Source organism: Diabrotica undecimpunctata, chromosome 7 (genome assembly GCF_040954645.1).
Source record: "Diabrotica undecimpunctata isolate CICGRU chromosome 7, icDiaUnde3, whole genome shotgun sequence".
Taxonomy (NCBI): Eukaryota; Metazoa; Arthropoda; class Insecta; order Coleoptera; family Chrysomelidae; genus Diabrotica; species Diabrotica undecimpunctata.
In genome coordinates this window covers 147,153,543-147,172,464 of record NC_092809.1, presented here as the reverse complement: position 1 = coordinate 147,172,464, position 18,922 = coordinate 147,153,543, and the positions used below count along the sequence as shown (strand labels likewise).

At 33.2% G+C, this 18,922-nt stretch overlaps 1 protein-coding gene across 1 annotated transcript; it reads left to right on the top strand.

Moving 5' to 3' along the window:
- The first annotated feature begins 558 nt into the window (after positions 1-558).
- Positions 559-9,675, top strand: LOC140446013 (uncharacterized). The gene is made up of 3 exons (XM_072538507.1): positions 559-1,127; positions 4,399-4,566; positions 5,966-9,675. The coding sequence occupies exons 1-3, from the start codon at positions 680-682 to the stop codon at positions 6,508-6,510; spliced, it is 1,161 nt and encodes a 386-aa protein (XP_072394608.1). The 5' UTR covers positions 559-679; the 3' UTR covers positions 6,511-9,675.
- The last annotated feature ends 9,247 nt before the right edge of the window (positions 9,676-18,922 follow it).

Genomic DNA, 18,922 nt, shown 5'->3' with positions numbered 1-18,922 from the left:
CCTTGATTTGTCAGCAATCAATTCATCGAAAAAATCTCAAAAGGGTCAAATTTTGATTTAGTGAGTTATTGCAACAAGTTCACGGTATATATTTCCAAACATAAAATATCCTCATTTTTTTAAATTAATAAGTTTTATATTCTTTTTGGCATTATGTCTATGATCTACTTATTATTTAACCTGTTATGTTAATATGCAAATAGTGTATATTTTGTATTAATCCGGCCCTGTCCAGTGCAAACCAAAAATTCCATCTTCCTTCATCACAAAAATCCGTCCTCCTCTAATACATAAATCGCACACATCTCACTTTCATTCACTAGCGCCAAATATTTTTTTCTCCCTCCACGAGTAGTCAACAAGATTTTCCCGTCTCTGTCCCGAGCGCCGGGCCGTCCGGTGCATCTCTCTTCCCTATGTATTATAAAAGTTCACCCAAACGCATAGAAGTTTCGCATCTCTGTCCCACCTGGCCGTCCATAGCTACGTCTCCTTCTTCACCGGTCTAGCTATTTAAAAACTACCCTCCTTTAGAACGTAGTGGGAGGGGGTGATTCACGAAAGCGTTAATATTCTCGTCCCGAAAAAGTTTTGAGACTCAGTGTGACGTTTACTCTTGAGTTGGGAAGTGTTTGAACTTTTGATACTTTGTATATATAGTGTTCTCGTTAAAATTGTGATGCATTTGCCGAACAATCATAGTTTATCAAAAATGACGGATATGTATACATCATTACAGGAAAGTCTTCAAGAATACCACGGTGAACTAGTCCAAACTGGCAGCCCGGCTATTTTGTGTAGTGTTTTACCGACCCACTGGCGCTCAAACAAAAGTTTGCCGATTGCTTTCAAAGTTGTAGCTCTGGACGATGTTTCTGACGGGACTGTAGTGACCTTAAAAGCCGGTAATGATGAAAACTATTGTGCCGAATTAAGAAACTGTACCGCCGTTATGAAAAATCAAGTAGCTAAATTTAATGACTTGAGGTTCGTTGGACGGTCTGGAAGAGGGAAAAGTTTTACGCTAACTATCACCATTAGTACAGCTCCTTACTACCAAATGGCTACCTATTCCAAGGCTATTAAGGTCACCGTTGATGGACCTAGAGAACCACGAACGAAATCAAGTAAGTATTTAAAACTTCTTCTCAATAAAACTTCCATTTCAAATTTATTTATTTGATTACTTTTGAATGTTTTAATTCAGATGTATTTGCTTTTTTGCTCACCAAACCATTTACTTTATCTGTCATAACTTCTTTACTGCATATGAATATGCAATTCATGCTACATTCTCCAGAGTTGCACCTTATTTCGTATAGTGAAAATAGTCAATTACATACATACAAATAAGTCAATACAATAAATTAAAAAAAAACAATCTATTATGTACAAAAATCATAACAAATGTTCTTTAGATCCATACAAATTATGTATTGTGGAATATATGTAGATAATTGTTATAAAAGGTCAACTGCAAAAGAAAATGAACTCTGCTTTTATATTGTTTATTTTCTTTGGGCACTTGATATTTTCCAAGTAAACCTTTTTTCAAGCAAGCTTAGAGTATTAAAATAAATCAGTTTTTTCTTAAAATATCCGAAGATCTTAAAGTCCAACTTCTTTAAGGAAGTTTAGATATCAAAGGAAAATATACTTTTCTCTTTAATATGCTTCAGATAAATTTAGTTTATAACAGATTAGTACTTTCTAGAATTCGGATAAAATTACTTTACTTTTTCGTTACTTTCTACGGTAGGTACATCTATTAATATTTTCCAAGTTAGATTGTTCTTTCAGGTTTTTGATATCTTTATCTATTTCTGTACGCAGAATTGATATTTTACATATCAAAGCCTTCCAGATCTATTATTTATGTATAAATAGTGGCCTTCATCTAAAATATTAGTTCATTTCCAATAGATTTTTATCAGTATTCACGTGAGCCAAAACTAGAACTGTGCCAAATGCTATATTTAAAACCATACATTGTCATCGTTCAAATAGCGGTTTTGTGGTATCCCAATCCACAATCATTTTATTTATTTGTTATATATTTATCACTTTTGAACTTTCCACATATGTCTTGTCGATAATAATACGAATTTTCAGTGTCGCCGTCGTGAGAATATATCATAGCAGTAAAATCCCGGGTTGTAAAATCCAAAAATCCCCAAATAAAAAATAAATCTTCCCAAATGCGAGACATATGCTCCAATAAACCAAATTTAAATGTTCTAAATCAAACATTAAACGAAGTTTCCTTGACGTGGCCATTTAATATGAAATGCCGACAAACCTTAGACTCCGTATTAAAAGTTTTATATGTTTACAAGTCTAACAGATGTTTACACATTGTTACGGTTGTTTATCAAACATTAAAAGATGTTAAACTGTCGTTTAAAACGTATTATTGGTTTTTTGGCTGGTTTACAAAGAGCGCGGACTCAGGAGGTATTACTATTTTTAGCTATAGCATACAAACTTAATTTTTAACATTCCGTAAAAACATCAAAACGAAAAGAATTTTAGAAAGGTGTTTTAGCGTTTGAGTATATAATTTTCATCCAAATTTAAACCATGCGATTCTTATTTACTTTTAAGAGAAACATTTGCTTTTTCCATATACCTACCATATTATAATAAGATAATACTTATCATCTTAGGTATCATTTGTAGACATCACTTTTCGTATTACCAAATCTTCAGTGATCTTGTATATTAAGATTATCTTCTAAAAATTGTTATTTGAACTCAACTTTTTATGTGGTTTTATACAAATACACTGTGAAAAAGCTGTTCTTTTGGAAGCTTTGGGAATAATATGAGTACCTGAGAGAATTAAAGATCAATATAAGATTTCTATCTTTGACGATCTTATTTAACGATTATATTCTAACACGCAAATTCTCTTCGCAAAGTTAGTTTATTATCTAAACTTTAAATTATTCATCTTTTAATGAATTAGTTTTTATTTTAAGTAACGCGTTGCTTATATCTTTATTTATTAAAATCCGTAAACTAATTTTCGAATCCAAATTCAGATTTTTGCTTTAATCTGTGCCTTCTAAGAATTGCAAGGCAAAACAGACGTTGATAAAGATGTTGGAGACATGGGGAATCTAAAAATTGCACAGACGCACTACACGTGAAATCAAATCTTAACTGTCTTTTTCCTCCTATATTTATTATTTGACGTATGATAACTGAAGATCATTATTAATATAATTCAGCGGATACTTGTAAACTCATCACCAAATTGCATAATTGAACTCGTAGATAGTACAAACCCATTACCGCAATAAAACCAGGGATTTTAAAAAAGACCTTAACAGATTTGCAAATTGATCATTGACCGACCTGCACCCCGTGGCAGATAAAGACCACAACATGTTTACAAACCGCTAGGGTTTGATAATTTAAAAGAATAATCAAAGTACGGATTTATTACATGCAAATAGCACATGCTCACAAATATTTTGACCAAAAAAGTTCACTATCAAGAACCTATGCAGCTGAATTTTCACATCTCAAATCCGTTTAGATTGACAGATACGTTTAATAGGCCAATGATATAAACCATGAGACACCCGATATAAACATATTACTTAAATTTTAAGGCAATTTGTTTAAAATAAAATCTAACTTTTAAGGAAAATTACCACGTAAGCAGGAAGTACAACAGGTACTTAACAGAGAATCTTCCACATTAGAAACCAGCGCTTTGGCAAAAATGCTGGTGATGAGTTAACTATCTGCAGTGATGAGTTTACGGTTCTCCAAAAGATACCGGTGACCAGTATACTATATCTTGGAGGGTCTAATAATTTTTGAATTAAATTACCTGATTCTGAAAGGCAAATAAGAAACACCCTCTTCTGGGAAACATATTTGCTTATGTAAATGCTATATTGTCCATATAGTCATTGGCTATGCACGTAAAAATATATGAAATTTCGCGAAAGAAAAACAAAAGAAATAAATAAAATAATCACAGGCAAAATGGCAGAGCTCCGTTGCATTTTATATTGTATTATATTTGAAATTTTTCCAGGTGATCATATTTTTATAAATTCTTGAACAAAACTGAGACAATAATATTATATCCACATTAATAATTTTTTAACAGTCCTTTATAAAGACCGTTATAATCTTCTGTCATAAAAACTGTACTACCACGCTTTTCCAAATCTACTATATATTTAAGAAGAAGTCGCAAATAAATTAAACATCTCCAGGAACTTCTTTTACTATTAACAACCTTTCAAATAGTAGTTTTTCAAACACACCTTCCAGAATTGCATCTTTACATAACATGTCTGCCTAAATTATAATTAGGACAAAAAACCTTGACGCTTTTAACAAAAAAATTATTGTTTTTTTTTACTTTCGTTGCAGATTACCAATACGGATATGGTATGCCTGGATTGCCGGGAGGATTCAATCCTTTCCTGATCAACCCTGGATGGTTAGATGCCGCTTACATGTCCTACGCCTTTCCTGATTACCTGCGAAGATCTGCTGGTATGCCACAGCAGCCGAATATACACACACCTCTAGTTAAAGGTAAGTTATAAAAAAATCAAGGAACTATGTATTTGGTATATTCCATAAAATGGTGAATGCACATGATACACCCACCTAAATTTCATACAAAATATTTAAATGGAAATAAGTATTTTAATACTTAACCGTCTTAACCACTTAAATCTAAATCACGTAAAGAAGCTACAAGGGAACTTATTTTCAAATAATTTAAAAGACATTATTTATGATGATATCAGTTGTCTATATGGAATTAATCATAGAATGCACGAACTCTTGCAGGCGATCACATGAAAGAATAGAACAGCAATCGGAGTAGACCAAACACACATAAAATTCTAAGATACGAAGGTATCTTGCTACACTTAAAAATGCTGCATCTTATAAATCAGTGTTGATTGGAACCAAAAATATCTAAAACCTGCATAAAATCCAAGCTAGCGAAATGAGATGTTTCAGAAAAATGACAGGCATTAGAAGACTTAATAGACAGTGCAATTGATACGTAAGACAAGACTTAAGTTATGCAAGAGGCTTCTTAAAAAACGAGAATTGTCGATAATGTATTTATGTCACCAATCAATATTTTTTATATTTTTGTCTATATCGGCATCAAAATTCAAGTACGTCCAGTCAATTGACTATTTTTTAATTATCAATGTCACATGATGTCAATCAAGTTTAATTAGGATAATGTCAAATTTAAGTTGAGGATTTCAACTAAAAAAAAACTAGAAAAATAGTAATCAATAAACAACCAATAGGATGTAAACTGGTTGATTGAGTTAGCATTGAACAAGAAATGGAAACAAAGTAACTAGGAATTACACTGCCTAGCTATGTAAGCGTTGAAAAATGAATAAGGGATACAATGCAAAGAGCAAATATATTAGCTGGATACCTTTCTGCTAAAGGAAATCAAAATCAAAAATCTATAAGACCAGTGAGATGATTCTTGAGTAAGTTCGCTATGGCCCGATACAGTCAAAATGCAGATAGTGCTGGAAGCAACAGAAATGAGAATAGTTTAGTTGCATGAAACACGCTGAGAGACCGAATTAGGAATGAAGAGATCAGAACACAATGTAATGTACAGGATACAAAGGACTGGACACGAAAAAAAAAAGAATTAAACAATCGCATCAGTAGAATGACAGATACAATATTCATTAAAATACCATGTGACAAATCACCAAGTGGTAAATGATTGTGCAAGATGTGGAGTGACAATCATCCCCAGAGGCAACAACCCACCAATGAACAAGCAAAATTTCTTATATAAAGCAAAAAGAGAAAGAAGATATATTTCCTTAACAACATGTGCAAGATAAAAACTCTTAGAAATATTGTACTATTAATGACATTATTATATTCTATAAATAAATAGAAAAGTTTTTAAAGTATTTCGTTTTTGTTACAGGTTCGCCTTTAGCTCCGAACGTCCAATCCCCTCACGACTTTTTCATTCCTCCACCAGCAGCTCCTGCTGGACCCTTCCACGCCGGTGCTAACTTCCTACCTAGTGCATTACCTCAATTTTCCCAAGAACTGAACAAACTCTCCGGTTTCGATATGCCTTTACGACCTGTGATGCCTAGTCCTTTAGATCAGATGAGCCTGAGGATATCACCAGTCTCTAACAGCCAATCAGTCAGTCCGCAGCTGTCGAGTGCCCAGGAAACCAAAATACATTCGACGGTTGATCAATCGTCGTCTTCGGATAACTCCGATGATGAAGATATAGACGTCGTAAAGTCGGCTTTTGTGCCTATCAAATCAGCGAGTACGCTGCTCCAAGAAATTCAACATCCTGACTCAACGGTGCAAGACAAAGAGCCCTTAGTTGTAAAAAGTGAAGAGCCGGTTAGGACTGCTAAAAGTTCCTTAGTTAATTTGAGTTCGCCCAATACTAAGTTAAATTCTTCTTCAGTTAATTCAATTAAATCGGTGTGGAGGCCCTATTAGCCAGTTTACAGATGACTGTTTAAATTTATATGTAGCTTGCGTGTGCCATATTTTTTCGGTGTATTAGCAAGCTTAGCATTCCTCGATTAACTAATGAGTCACAAAATATTTGAATACTTCGGATAAGCTATTGTTTAAGCTTCCAATACTTTCTTAAAATTTATGTTTTACGCACAAAATTGAAGCAAATCTATAAAAGACTGGCAGTCATCTATTCGTCATATTTTCAATGATTTGTGTCTCTAGTTACAAATATTATGTATTTTTGAAAAACAGATATTAACCTATAGTAATTTATGTTTTGGTTGCCATAAATATAAATACAACTAAAAATTGATACAAAAAACCGTAAGTACGAGTGATAAAAAAGATGTTTGTTTGGTGTTTATTTTAAAAAATTGCTGTGTATTTTAGTATTTATTTAAACAAATTTTATGTGTAGAATCAATTTATTTTAACTTTACTTTCTAAATTTCTTTCTCATGTTTCTGATTTAGAGATTTTATGTCTTTTTTAAGTGTTCCTTATGTATATATACTTTTTATTTTGATATTTTTCTTTTATCTGCCTAGTTTGAATATAACTATATATATACAAGGATTTCCACAGTTTTCACTGTATTTCTTCACTCAATCGTTTTCTTCAATTTTTCCTGTTTAGCCAGTCCCCTTCCTGTAGGTTTCTTTTACTCATTGCTTCGTCCACCTCATCTCTGAAAGATCTTCGGGGTCTGCCTCTCTTTCTTCTTCCTATCGGGCTCCACTCTGTTATTCTATTTATCCACCGATTTTGGTCTGCTCTTCTGACATGTCCGTACCAGGATAACCTCTTCTGTTCGATGTAGTCTATTATGTCGGAGTACATTCCCATTCTCCTCTTAATCTCCATGTTATTTATTCTATCTCTTCTTGTTACTCTGCAGCTTCTCCTTAGGAATTCCATCTCTGTTGCTCTTATTTTGTTTTTGGTTTTCTTATTTATTGTCCAATTTTCACACCCATAAGTGAGGATACTTCTTGTCATGGTATTATATATTTTTTTCTTTGTTTTCATGCTGATGTTCTTATCCCATAGTACCGGGTTCAATTTTCGTATGCAGTCTCTTGTTTGTCCTAGTCTATTTTTTATATCTTCCTCCGTTGTTCCTTTGTTTGATATTATGAAACCTAAATACTTATACTTGTCTGTTCCTTTGATTTGTTTACCTTCGTCTATTTCTAGCTGTTTTATTTCTGTATTCTCCGTTGTTAGGTATTCAGTTTTCTTTAGGTTTATTTCCATCCCATTCTTTGTATATTCCTGCTCCAGTTTTCTCATCATAAAACTGAGGTCATCCTCGTCTTGTGCGATCACTATTTGGTCGTCGGCAAAACTTAGCGTATATAACTAATATAACTAATGTTCCTTATTCTTATATTCGTATTTAAGTTAAATGATATCTGTGTATTTTATTTTCTATAAAATCTGCGATATTTTATTCCAACCCTTGTCAATTCACTCTTGACTGGCCAGATACATGTTCCTTCCTGACTTTTTATACTTTTCAATCTTCTGCGACTATGGTCTAGCCTTTCTCAACTATTTTTTAAATAGCATCTTCATTATTTTACTAGAGATCTTTCTATATTTCTCGTTGTTACAGGTGGTCTACATTATTTTATTAAGCTGATTGTCAAAACGTCCATGTTCTGCCTGATTATATATAGCTCATTTCCACTTAAAACTGAAAATTTGTTCTATTACATCAGTGACCCCTGTTCTATTTCTAACGCCTAAGTTTCTTAGTCTACCCCTTAAGGTTACTCTTTTCATTGTTTGTTTCTCCTAGTTTATCAGCTGACTTCTTTGTCAGAGCTGTAGATTCTCTTATTCGGCTGCTAGTACTATGCAACTTTTCCTTAAAGTTAGTAAGAATCTCTTCATCCATAAATATAAAGCTCGGCTTCCAAAAGGGATCCACATGTTAATTTAATCCAGCGAGTAACTTCGAAACTGTTTCCATGCGAACTTACTAATTTGTTCAAGGCAGTCAAAGTGTTCAACATTTTCTATTGTTGTGATTTTAATTTGAATATTTTTAAATATTTTGATTTTATTTTAGATTAATTTACAGTCATTTCTATTTTGATACTTCATTTAGGTCTAATGGGAATTATTCACCATTTCAATTTAAAGATGAAGGCATTTTTATTTGAAAATCTAAGTAATTTTCCGTAAATATGGCAGATAACACAAAAATTCCAAAACAAGTTTAAAACCATATTTATTTAGTTCTTTATGATTGTTTATTAAAGACTCTTTCAAAAGACTAAAAGACTCTTTAATGTTTATGTTTATCAATGATAGATAAGATAAGAAAAAAACACTTTTTTTGACTTTTTAACTTTGTTTTAAGATCTTCGTCGATCTTTAGGTAAAAACTTTTTGTTCATCATCTAGAAGAGTAGAATATCTTGTGTTGTAAATTGTTCATATCATACCGAAATGTCAATAATTCGATCGTTTCCGACTGTCGTTTTTGAATAGTTTGTGAATCCCATATATAGTGGGCTGTTGTATTATCTGGATTTCTAGATTGTCGTTAAGTAAACTAAAACTACAGTATAAATCTTTAAAATTTTTACCCTACAAAAGCCTTTTCTAAATCCAGATTGCTCAACTGGTTAATACAGATCAAGTTATTATTCCTGTTTTTATAAATTTATGCATGTGATACACTTCACTTACAGTCAAATGGTTCTCAGCATTCTTCATTATTTTACACTCAAGTAAACATTTTTAATGTTAGATGTAGTGTTTCCTCATTTTTAACATTTCAGTTTCTGCATTCTAAAAATTAATATGTAGGTAAAAGCTTTGATGATTTAGTTAAAACATCTGTTAAACCAAGAATATGACTAATATAGATTAATATTTGTTTGCTACCCTTTAACCTGTTGCAATATTTTATAGACGATTTGTAAATTGTACAGAGTATTTATTTGTATATAGTATATATGTATATAGTGTATAAAAGATGTGTTATAGATATTACCAGATTTTAAAGAATTTGACAATGTACTGCAATTGTGATAGCAGATAGATTTTTAGGTATTTTTGTACAATGATTGAATTCTTTAACGGATTCTTTAATATAGTGAATAAACGACTTTTTATTGATTTAAACTTTCTTTTTATTTTTAATCTTATTAAATCCTTAAAGTGTAATTAGATTTTAAAAAACCTAATTAATTAAAGTCATTGAAAAAGTCCTTTTTTAAAATATTGTGGGTAAAAAAGTATTTTTTCGTAAATCGCTATAGAAAACAATATAAAATTGAGTATCAAGTCATAGGTACGTGACGTACCTGCTTTAAAAAGTCTTCTTCTTCCTTTATTGGGTAATACCCCAGGGGATAATTTGCACAGCTAATTCAGGGGGGATATTCTCAACTTGCTCTAGACAATCGGGGTAGCAACCAAGTAGAACACATACCAGAAATGCTACCAACGGATGATAGTCAGAGAACCCAGGTATAAAAAAAAGAGGAATTTATAAGGTTATGTTATAGTAGAATATAAGAAAGGAATATATATTATAGATCGATTTTGGCTAAATTAAGAAAAGTATTCAACAAATTTAGTCTATTCAACAAATCTCTATAGGAGTTTGTAGTTTTCTTTTAACCAATTCTTTGTAGAGGTCAAAATTTGGAGAAACGTTTATTGGACACTCTAGAATAATATGATTCAGAGATCCAATTTGACCACATTCACAGTATGGGTTGTCACGAATACTTATGAGGAATAAATGACTATAAGAAATCAAATTATTTTTTCAGTTTCAGGCAGAAATTTGTTTAAAGTAAAGGTTGTATAATGTTTCGTGTTTTTGAAGTGTTTGGTATTATTCTTCTTCTTCATGTGCCTTGTCCGTTCCGAACGTTGGCAATCAACATGGCTATTCTGACTTTGTTTACGGCAGATCTGAATAGTTCAGCAGATGACAATCCGAACCATTGCCGCAAGTTTTGGAGCCACGAGTGTCTTCTCCTCCCTGGACCCCTTCTGCTGTCTATTTTCCCTTGAATGATCAGTTGTAGTACTCTATATTTATTATGTCTCATAACGTGACCCAAGTATTCCAACTTTCTTTTCTTTATACTTATTCCTACCTCTCTCTCTTTACCTATCCGGCGTAGTACCTCTTCGTTGGTCACGTGCTCAGTCCAGGATATACGTAATATACGTCGGTAAGCCCACATTTCGAAGGCCTCTTTGGTATTATATTAAATATAAATATGTCTACAATTCAAAAAAATGCTTGGATACAGTATTTTCCCCAGTTAAATCTAAGTGGAGACAAAGTATTTTTTCGAGACCAGTTAATTTCAAAATTGTAAGTCACATTAATTTTCAGATTTTTTTTTCTTAAATGGGTAACTCACAAACAAACGCATCGAGTCCCACAAAGGACATTTTTCAGTACAGGGAATTTTTATTGGACAAATTTTTGTCCTCTTACTTATATAAAGACATGGAGAGAAATATTAAAATGCAAAAATTCATCGAATTGTAGAAATTCCGCTATGGTGCTTTATGAAAATTGATATCTTTTTGGTGCTTGAACATATTTTTCTTCTACAGATATTCTGTGAGAAGAAGTTTCAAGTTGAGAAGCTAAAAAGATTGCTTTAGGACCCGTTCAACAGTCGATTCGTATATTTTTTTAAAATGTTGAAAAAAATTTTTTATTCACAACCTGTGTAAAGCTCTGTTGGCAGCAAACATTCAATGTTTTCAAAAATATTGCAACTTTAATATTCCTAACGAGGCAACACTATGAAACTAATGAATGAATTGTATGATGAAGTAATTGAAGAAATTTAAGTTTCTTTAAGCGATAACAACTTTTCAAGATAGTGCAAACACTCCTGACCATGGAGCTGCTTGAAGGCGGAGTCAAAATTCACGTAAAGACAGAAAGGTTCTATTGTAAGTGGAATTATACAGTGCATAGTACAGTGCGTTTCGCATGGAAGTGGGGACTAAACCAAATTTCGTCTACTGCGCCGTGGTCAGAAGTGTTTGCACTATCTCTACATAATCTATAATATAAAAATGAATCGCAAAATGTGTTGGTAAGCGCATAACTCAACAACGCATGGACCAATCTTACCAATTCTTTTTTTTAAATGTTCTTTGAAGTCTAAGGATGGTTTTTACGGCGAGTAAAATTTTTTATTCGAATAAATTCGAATAATTTCCGGGAAAACCCTAAAACAGCAATCTTCTTTTTCCCATACGAATATTTTCTAACTAAATGTAGAGTCAATTTGAACTTTATTGTTATTTAATAAAGTTTATATTAAATTACAAGCACTCACTTTGGCCTAAACAATGTAGGTGTCTACCTAACGTTGAAGAGTCAATTTTCGCTTTATTGTCGCTGCACAAAGTTCAAATTCAATCAAATTTATGTGTGTACGCGTTCGTGTGTGTGCGTGTTCGCGTTGGAGGATCTAATGCGTTCACACAAAAGTGATAATATCGTGAACCCGACCAAATTGAAAAGTCAAAAAATGTAAGAGCTATAGATTTGATTGGCCTTGCAATATTCTTTCTTTTGTTTTAGTTTCGGAACGCGACAAAAATTGCATCAGTTTTCACGTCATTGAATCTGTCAAACAAACCGCGTTAAAAAGCGTTTATTATCTTTAATAATTAATTTATTGTTAATTTTATATACTCTATGTACATACAATTTTGTTTTGGCTTAAAGGACTTTACTCCAAGTCATATCAAATTAAAAAATATTTAAAAAAACTGAAACGTAGTGTTATATCCTCTTTGATTATATTTTCTTTCACAGATAAAGTAGAGATTTCACAGACAACAACAACCTGTGAATTTGCCGGTGTACATTGATGTACACACACGACGTGTTGTTTTTCTTGGATTTTCTGTTACCTTATCTACTCAGTTTTCTTTTGCCAACTTGATAAACGAAATAAATTCGCCAGTTTTCTTCGATTTATTTTTGATTGATTGTTTTATATCGTGTTTTGTGCAAAGTGTTTTACTACCTATGAATAATAATTATTAAGTATATTCGATATGCCTCCTATAAGACGAAGTAATTAGGAATAAGAAACCGAAATGCAACAAACCAAACTAACTACCGAGTCAATCATACTGCACAAGAACGTGACGACCGAAATGAACGTGAAAGAATTCGTATATCACGAACGCGGGAAACGAGAGCGAGAGATTCAACTAATAATCGCGCTGATTTCAATTACGATTTGTCAGTTGACTACAGTAACTACCAATGTGTTACTATTGGATCTATGAACTTGGTTTCCTCTCATTGTAAAGCATTGAAATACAAAAATGAAGCCAATGGATGACTGTGCTGCGCAAATAGGAAAGTAAAATTAATACCATTGGATTCACCACCAGAGCCAGTGTACTCATTGGTTTCAGGAATATGACCAGATTCCATACACTTTTTCTCAAATATCCAACAATATAACAATTGCTTTTAAATGACGTCATTTGGGACAACAAACGTAGTTCGGGAAAATTTTATGCCAACTTTTAAGGTATCTATTATAGCAGTTAATCATTCAAAAGGTGTTTCCAGATGTTGCTCAAAATTACAGAAACTATGATTGGTTTAGCGAACGGGCTATATTGGCAGCAAAAAACATATATGTAAATGAATTAAATTTCAAAATTCAAGAACAAATTACAGGCGAATTGAGGATATATAAATCAGTTGATTCGGCTACTAACCAAGATGATGTCGTCAACTATATCCGCCTGAATTGTTATCCTGGTAAATCCTGGATTTACCAGGATTGTCACCTCACAATCCTCAATTAAAGGTTGGATCGGTAGTTATAATGTTGAGAAATTAATATCAACCAACCGCGTCTTTGCAACGGCACACGGTTAGCGATAAAAAAATTATTGAGCAACTATACTGAAAGAGAAGTATAAAGGAAAAGACGTTTTGATACCACGCGTACCAATGATTCCGACTGATGTACCATTTGAATTTAAACGACTTATTACAGAAAATATTTATATACGTTTTATTTCATTATTCTTTATTACATCGGTTATTAACCCTATGTTAATAATAATAATAATAAATAATTAATTATCTCTATGTTTTGCCATTGAAGCACCCACTTTATAAATATTTGTCACCTTTAGGTTCCCACTATCCCTTTAGATTATTTTTCAATCAGGTTTGAACCTTAAGTTCCCCTCTTATCCCAGTCGGGGTTTTTAGTGGGTCCAAAAGAGCCAAAGTTCGTGGAAGCGAAGATACTTAGGTCATCCGAACTGACCCTCACACACCGTCCTATCATCATGGTGACGGTTCTGTTCAAGAGAATTAAAGAAATAAACTGCCACATTCCAAATCTATTTGACAGAACGAAGTCTGTCGGGTCCGCTAGTTGCCAATAAAAGTACAGATGCATGTGGTCGGTATATGATGCATCTTATAATTGGCGCCCTAAAAGAGGATGAACCAGGAAACCCATATTTAAAAGCTGCAAAACAACTGAAGAAAACAGGGGTGGATATACGGGGGGTGAAAATTGAGAAATTTCCCCTCCCGAGAAGGTCCAAAATAAAAGAAAACTTATTATTAATGTTTTTTTTTGTGTATTTGTGTTTTATGTCTTTTGGTTGGTGTTTTATTGGAAGTTCTTCCCCCCAAGTTGGAAGTTCCCCTCCCAAGGTAAATGTCTAGATCCGCGGCCGCTGGGAGAAAACCAATAATCTGTAAGCCATATCAATAAGCAAACATTTTCTGCTTTCTTTTTGGTAAAATAAATAAAGATGTTTTAATATTTTTATTAGACGCCGCTCCGTATGTGATAAAACTAGGACAAAATTTGAAACTATTTTATTAAAATATGGTACACGTCACTTGTCTTCTTCTTCTTCATTTTCTTCAAGTGCCCCCTCCGCTACGGAGTTTGGCAATCATCATTGCCATTCGTATCTTTGAAGCTGTTGCTCTAAATAATTGGTTAGATGTGCACTGGAACCAGTCTCTTTAATTGCGCAGCCAAGATATACGTCGTCTCTCCACGCCTCGTTTGCCCTGAATCTTTCCTTGGATAATTAACTGGAGCAATCGTTACTTTTTCCCTCTCATCACATGACCAAGATATTCCAACTTTCTTCTCTTGATGGTGATCAACAGCTCCCGTTCTTTGTTCATTATTTGAAGAACTACACTATTTGTTACTTTGTCTGTCCAAAGTCTGTCTGTCTAAACTTATCCTACTGCTTTAAGTGATATTGTATTCAGTCTATAATATTAGTCAAGACAACAATCAGGTGGTACAACATATTCTATAAATTAATTCAGAAAAAAACCAGTCCCTTCTACAACAGAAAAGAAATAACAAACAAAAAAATACAAATACAAAACTAACAATTTTTGACAGATTACATAAAAACGTAGATAGAACGTTAGAACAGGAAAATTAATAAACAAAAAAGTTTAAGAACGATTTAAAAGCGAAATCACTCATAAATTTATTAAATAAAATGGTAAACAAAATTTGTAAAACAAATTGGTAATAAAACTATACTGATAGAATTAATTGAAAACTATTGAAAAAACATTTTATTAATTCGTTCCATTTTAATAAAAAAATATTCAGAATTTTTATCAATAAAAAATATTTAGCCAACAACAAGTATCACCCCCAAGTCCATAAATCTCGGCAAATTACCCCCTGCTCAATCCTTTCACACCGTCTGGGAACGACTCTATTTAAACCTACAGGAGAGTCGCAAGAGCCCCAGCAGACGTTGAACGGCCGTGCTCCTTGTTATGATTAATATCGCCCTGTCAACCGGTGTGTTTATACCATCCACATTCAGCCCTTTCTACTCTATCACGGTTCGGTGCACACGTATCAAAACTCTGCCGACGGGGCGCAAGGAACGCAGAGCACGAGGTGCTAAATCAAACTCGAAAGTGCCCTTTTGGACCCTTAACGTCTCTTCTCTTTGACGATTGCTCGCTGGGTCGCCGCTCGACGGTGGTGAATCGGTCGAGAGGTGGGAATTTTTTGGGTAAGTGGACCAACTACCGCGAATATATCAACAAATATGTCGATACAAAGTTGTTACTCTATTTATATGTATGTATATTATTCAAGAGGACGGAAGTAAATTTGCTATTGTCAGGTAACTCTTACTGTAAAATGTCCGTTTACTATGTTATGTATTTGTTATGTAGGATACAAGGAGTAGCTGTTTAGTCCTTTTTAACTTTATTCTCCAGTTATATGTATGCAGTTTCAGGTATCAAACATTTAGTATGTAAGAGTTTTCATTACAGCGTTATGGAATTTACTTTGAAGTTTCATTGTGTTTCTTGTCGCGCAACACAACACTTCCTCTTTCTTTTATCCTCATTCTCTTTCATCATCGAATTAGTTTTCTCTATCTTGGACCATAAAATATTATTATTTTCACCAATATATCCTGCCTACGCGTGTTCTAAAAGGTCTTCTGTGGTGGTCTTTTTCTACGTCTTACAGGCACTTGGAACTCGACAATTTTTCATATTGGGTGATAAGAATCTTCTTATTTCCGCTACATACGTTAATTGATCCTCTTACTTTTTAACTGACTAATATTGAGTTTCATACATCATATATTTTTCTTCAAAAGCTTTACTTTTCTAAATCCCCTTCAGTAATCAGCACGCGGTAGTTTTTTTCTATCAATTTGATTTCACACATATATAAACTTTTCACAAAAATTATTAAAAAAAGACTGAACGCTAACTGAAGAATCTTCTCTGCAACTTATCATTACGTATCAATATACGCAGAGAATTCTTAAATCTTACGCCTTAGTTTCCTTCTCTACGGAGTAGAAAGCTGGAGTCTTACAGAAGATGTCATAGTAATTGCTAGAGGCATTTGAGATGTGAGGCTACCGACGTATGTTGGGGGTCTTATATATACAGGTACGGTTAGCTTCAATATAAGTGGCTGATTTACCATTCATCCACTCGAAGAGATCTGTTGCAGTTTTCCCTTCAGTCCAGCCTTTTTAACAAAGTGTATTATGACCTAAGGTGACACTTCTACCTTTATAGACCTCGAGTTGGTAATGCTCAAATTCATTGACCCTTTAGCCCTGGGCAGCTGCATAGAACGTGTTTGGCCGTCTCGTCACCAGCCTGACAGAATCTGCAATTCTCATTTTCTGCTAGTCCGATTTTGTTCGGACCTACGGACTGTTCTTTTAGGAGACCTACGACAATGCGTAGATCACTTCTATTCATATTTAGTAGATATTTGGATCTTTTCTTTGAAAGTTCATGTATAAAAGCCGTCGAGATTATCCACTTTTTCGATCTAGTGGTTACATTTCACCATTCACCCCATCCAGTAATGTTCTTTGACTGTGCTTCTTGCTATACTAACAGGTTCTGGGCCTATGAATGTTTCTTTTGCTTCTCCCTTGGCAAGTAGGTCCGCTTTTTAGTTCCCTTTAATACCAGTATTTCCCAAAACGCACCCAAACTAAACTTACTTTTTCCGATTTGAATAAGATTTTAAAGACAATTCCAGACTACCTGAAATAAGAAGTGAAGTAAATTTATTAGCATAAAATTGTTTATTATCAAACCTACACCTTGATTTGTACACGGTAAAAAAATACTTCTTCTCTATACATATCTCTATACATTCTACGAAAATAATGTGTTATAGTGAACTGGTTTCTATAGCGTATTTCAATTTCTTGAACTTCGTTTCAAAATTGTTCCAAATAAAATGTATTGTTTTTTTTTTCTATTTTTGTAAATGTGTATGGTATATTTTATATATTTATTTTTTTTGTGACTTGCCTTCATACTTTTGTGAATCAAAAGGCCAAGACGATAATTTCAAATATGCGACAGAAAAAATAAACAAACGTATACGATGATAATAGGAGACTTCAACGCTAAGATCGGACAACGACTTAAAAAAACGGAAAACTATATAGGAGAATTCGGCTCTAGAGTTATACTATGCAATGAACACATTCTATAAAAAAAAACCTCAAAGAAAGTGGACGTGGCTATCCCCAGACAAAAAACTCGAAACGAAATAGATTACATACTGTGTAACAAAACAGATATCATACAGGACGTAACAGTAATAAATACCGCGTCAGTAAGTAGCAATCACCGAATGGTTAGAGCCAAATTAGAGATAAAACATAATATAATATAAAATATAATAAAAATAAAAATAAAAATAAATTTAGAAAAACTTGGAATATAGACAAAGATAAACTAAAATCTAATACAGAACAATATAAAAGAAAGTTAAAACCCGCGAAAGGGAGACACTACAGACCTGAAAAATTATCAACCAATTTCACTTCTTTCACAACTTTACAAAGATTATTACAAACAGGTTAACAATTAAATTTGGCCGATATCAACCAGTAGAACAAGCCGGATTTAGAAAAGGGTACAGCACCTGTGACCATCTATATACACTCTTATAAATACTAATAGAAAAGACTAACGAATACAATCTCATATTATGTCTGGCTTTTATAGATTATGAAAAAGTTTTTGATAGTGTAGAACTGTGGGCAATGGAAAAAGCATTAGTCAACAACCGGATCTACTCCAGGTACAGAATATTAATACATAATATTTACGAACAAGCTGAAATGATAGTGACGTTGGGTAATGGAATCGAAACAAGAAAAAATCAGAAAAAACAGTGAAAATCAACCGAGGCGTAAGACAAGGAGACACAATATCTCCAAAATTATTTACAGCTACCCTAGAAGATATATTTAAGTCAATAGACTGGGAAAATAAGGGAATCCCTATTAATGGAAGATACTTAAACCATCTTAGAAACGCAGATGATGAAGTACTGATAGCCGACACGTAGAATGCACTGAATACGATGATTAAAGAGCTACACACAGAATCTCTAAAAAAAAGAACTGAAAATGTATGTCAGCAAAACTAAACTAATGTCAAACAAAGATGACAAACCTATGATAAACAGCCAAGAGACAGAGATAGAACACGTAGATGAATATACATATCTGAGTCAAAATGTCAAGGTAAGCAAAGAAAATCAGACTACCGAAATAAGCAGACGTGTAAAAATAGGATAGACAGCATTCGGAAGACTGTATGTACTACTCTACTGTATGTATATACTCATATGTACTTAAAAATAAAAATATACCTCAAAGACTGCGAACCAAAGTGTTTAATTCCTGTATCCTACCTCTACTTACATATGGAGCTCAAACCTAGACATTCGCTAAAATAAACATGGAGAAGATCAGGAAAACTCAGAGAGCTATGGAACGACAGATGCTGAGTATCTCACTCAAAGACCATAAATCATCAATC

Excerpts from the sequence above, each read along its gene's own strand:
- LOC140446013 (XM_072538507.1), top strand. The coding sequence starts at position 680 with ATGCATTTGCCGAACAATCATAGTTTATCAAAAATGACGGATATGTAT. Across the intron at positions 1,128-4,398 it reads AGAACCACGAACGAAATCAA|ATTACCAATACGGATATGGT; the intron begins GTAAGTATTTAA and ends CTTTCGTTGCAG. Across the intron at positions 4,567-5,965 it reads ACACACACCTCTAGTTAAAG|GTTCGCCTTTAGCTCCGAAC; the intron begins GTAAGTTATAAA and ends TTTTTGTTACAG.